The sequence below is a fragment of the Anopheles aquasalis genome, chromosome 3 (assembly GCF_943734665.1).
Source record: "Anopheles aquasalis chromosome 3, idAnoAquaMG_Q_19, whole genome shotgun sequence".
Classification (NCBI taxonomy): Eukaryota; Metazoa; Arthropoda; class Insecta; order Diptera; family Culicidae; genus Anopheles; species Anopheles aquasalis.
The window spans coordinates 2,962,501-2,965,000 of record NC_064878.1 but is presented as its reverse complement, the minus strand read 5'-3'; the positions used below and the strand labels follow the sequence as shown (position 1 = coordinate 2,965,000).

General features: G+C 44.2%; 1 protein-coding gene across 4 annotated transcripts in view; it reads left to right on the top strand.

The window, feature by feature from the left end:
- Positions 1-2,500, top strand: part of LOC126574329 (EH domain-binding protein 1) — an 11,892-nt gene that overhangs the window by 7,707 nt on the left and 1,685 nt on the right. For 3 of the 4 annotated variants that reach the window (XM_050234470.1, XM_050234469.1, XM_050234468.1), the window contains 5 exons: positions 73-196; positions 285-381; positions 446-634; positions 713-808; positions 881-2,500. The exon at positions 881-2,500 is cut by the window's right edge and continues 1,685 nt beyond it. In XM_050234470.1, the coding sequence (XP_050090427.1) occupies positions 73-196; positions 285-381; positions 446-634; positions 713-794 (492 nt within the window). In that variant the 3' untranslated portion in view covers positions 795-808; positions 881-2,500. The remainder of the gene's footprint in view (positions 1-72; positions 197-284; positions 382-445; positions 635-712; positions 809-880) is intronic. The other variant, XR_007608218.1, reaches the window with a different exon arrangement.

Here is a 2,500-nt window from a genome sequence, read left to right as displayed (position 1 = left end):
TGTTTGCATTCTGTTGACGTATGACCGTAAGATACCTCTGCTGCAATGATCCGCTTTATGTCTCTGCCACAGGTTGAACGTGTAAATTACATTCAAAGTGAGCTTAACAAACTGGAACGCGAACAGGAGGCCATCGATTTGAAGGCGAACGCACTGGAAAAGAAGCTTCGCGCTGTGATGGGAGGCGCTATGACAAGTAAGTGCGCCGATCGGCCACGTGCCACTGTTAACACTGGGGCGCCATTTCAGTCATATTAATGGCATTTTGTCCACACCCTTTGTAGACGTATCAGAAACGGAAGACCAGCTAATGTCGCAATGGTTTACGCTCGTGAACAAGAAAAATGCACTGCTGCGGCGGCAAATGCAGCTTAATCTACTGTAAGTATAAATACGCGAAACTATAAGATGATCATTTATGAATCCCTCGCTCTCCCTTTCACAGCGAACAAGAGAACGATCTTGAGAAGAAGTACGAAATGCTTAACAATGAGCTGCGAGCGGCCCTAGCAGTGGAAGACTGGCAAAAGACGGAGGAGCAGCGCGAAAAGGAGGCCCTGCTGCTCGCGGAGCTGGTCGCAATCGTCGATAAGCGAAACGAGCTGGTACAGAACCTGCACAGTCAGGAACAGGCGTAAGTATCTATACTTACAGTCGGTTTTTGCGAGCACAAAATGTGTAATGCACCTCTTTCTCTTTGTTTTTTTTGCAGCATTGAGGATGATGATGAGATCGAGCGTAAGCTGGAGACGGTAGACATCAATCAGAAGGATGAAAAGTGTGTCATACAGTGAGAACCTGTGAAGAGGTACGATCGATTGAAAAGAGATTGAGATTAGCATTATTTTTGGAACCAATATTTGCGCTTTCTTTCCGTTAGATTTCCATTTATGTGCAATCGCCGTTAATCGAATTTATGTTCGAATCACCTGATGAAGGAAGAAAAGATGCATCTGCCAAGGATTCCGTATGGGGCACAATCCCATATAACACCACGAAACAAGTACAATCATCGTGCTAGCACACGAAGGCGACAAGGGCGAAAAACTACAGGAGGCTACCAGACGGTGCCGTAATTAATTTCCGTTCCCGGAGTTCCATTTTTTCCAAACGATCAATTCCGTCCGCTGTTGATACGCTGTTGTCTTGGTCTCAAACTGTGTGTATGTGTACCGGAGATTACTCCTGCTCATCGGGCCTATTGTGACCGAATTTATCATGAGCACAGCTACACATACCGAGACAGGGAGAGACAGAGAGAGAGAAAAATCCAGAACACCGTACACCGCGCTATGTGTTGTGACAATTGTGGTTCGTTTAGTTGTAGACCCGTGGTAGTGTGCCTGTGAGTCGTCCTCATCCAGATACTTGTGTATCCATCGATGGTGTAGCATCTATTTATTATTCCTTCCCAAAGCAAGGGCCCAGACAACTCTTTAGTGATCGCCGGATGATAGAAGGTTTGTTTTTTTGAGAAAAAACAAAGAGAAAACGATGCGATAGAGAACGCAAAGAGGATTCTCAAAAAGGTTTGTGCAAATAGTTATTTAAATAACTTAGCTGCTTTAAGTTTGTTTCGCAGCTTTTAGAAATGGATATATTCAATTTTGACTCATGAGATTTTGATGTCTAGTACTGCTTTTCAGTTCCACGTTAGCTGCTGCGAAAGGGGATGAAAAGGAAAGGACCTAAACTGGCCACCTAGTAGGGTGAAGCATCATAATTAATGGCAAAAGTCAGAGAAACATGTAAGATTAGTAGGGGATAGGAACCTTAGGCCAGCCACCCGGGCCCCAAGTTTAATGGCTTTAGAGAGCTTTCCCACAGAGATGCGACCGAGAGCAAAAAAAAAAACGCATTCGAGAAGTGATATTAGTGAACTCGATGCTAGCGAGTAGAGAAGAGCAGCGGAACTGCTTTTAGTTTAACTTTTACGACCTTTTAACGTACATTTCTTCTTCTACAACTTCGAGCAGAGCGAATGGTGGTAGGGAAAGGTAATGGATGACAAGGTGATCGGTATCCGCTGTCGAGTTGTCTCTCTTCGCCTAATGCTTATTAGTCCGGGACTAAGTGAGGAATTGAGCCGACATCAACCGACCGGGCGCGATCTTGTAGTAGCTTTCTACTTCGAACATATTTTTAGATTCATTTTAAGTCAGCTCAACGCTCCCCCGTCAGCACCGACTGTACACCAGGCTCTCGATGGTTGGAAATATTGTTTGGACACGTTTATACCGCCGAAGAGCAGTGTGCGAGTTGTGAAGTTGTTTTATAAGCTTACAGTTTTTCAAATTAACTTACACATTTTCCCAGTGAAATCAAGAGCATTCAGCTATACTTACTTCGAAGAAACTTAGCTGCGGCATACGTTACAATCACTTTCGCATCGCATCAACCGCATCATCCATCCAGTTGTATAATACTATTCTAGTTACGCTGACGATGAATAAGTAGGGCCGACTACTTCTATACAAAATCTACACTACACAACACTCAT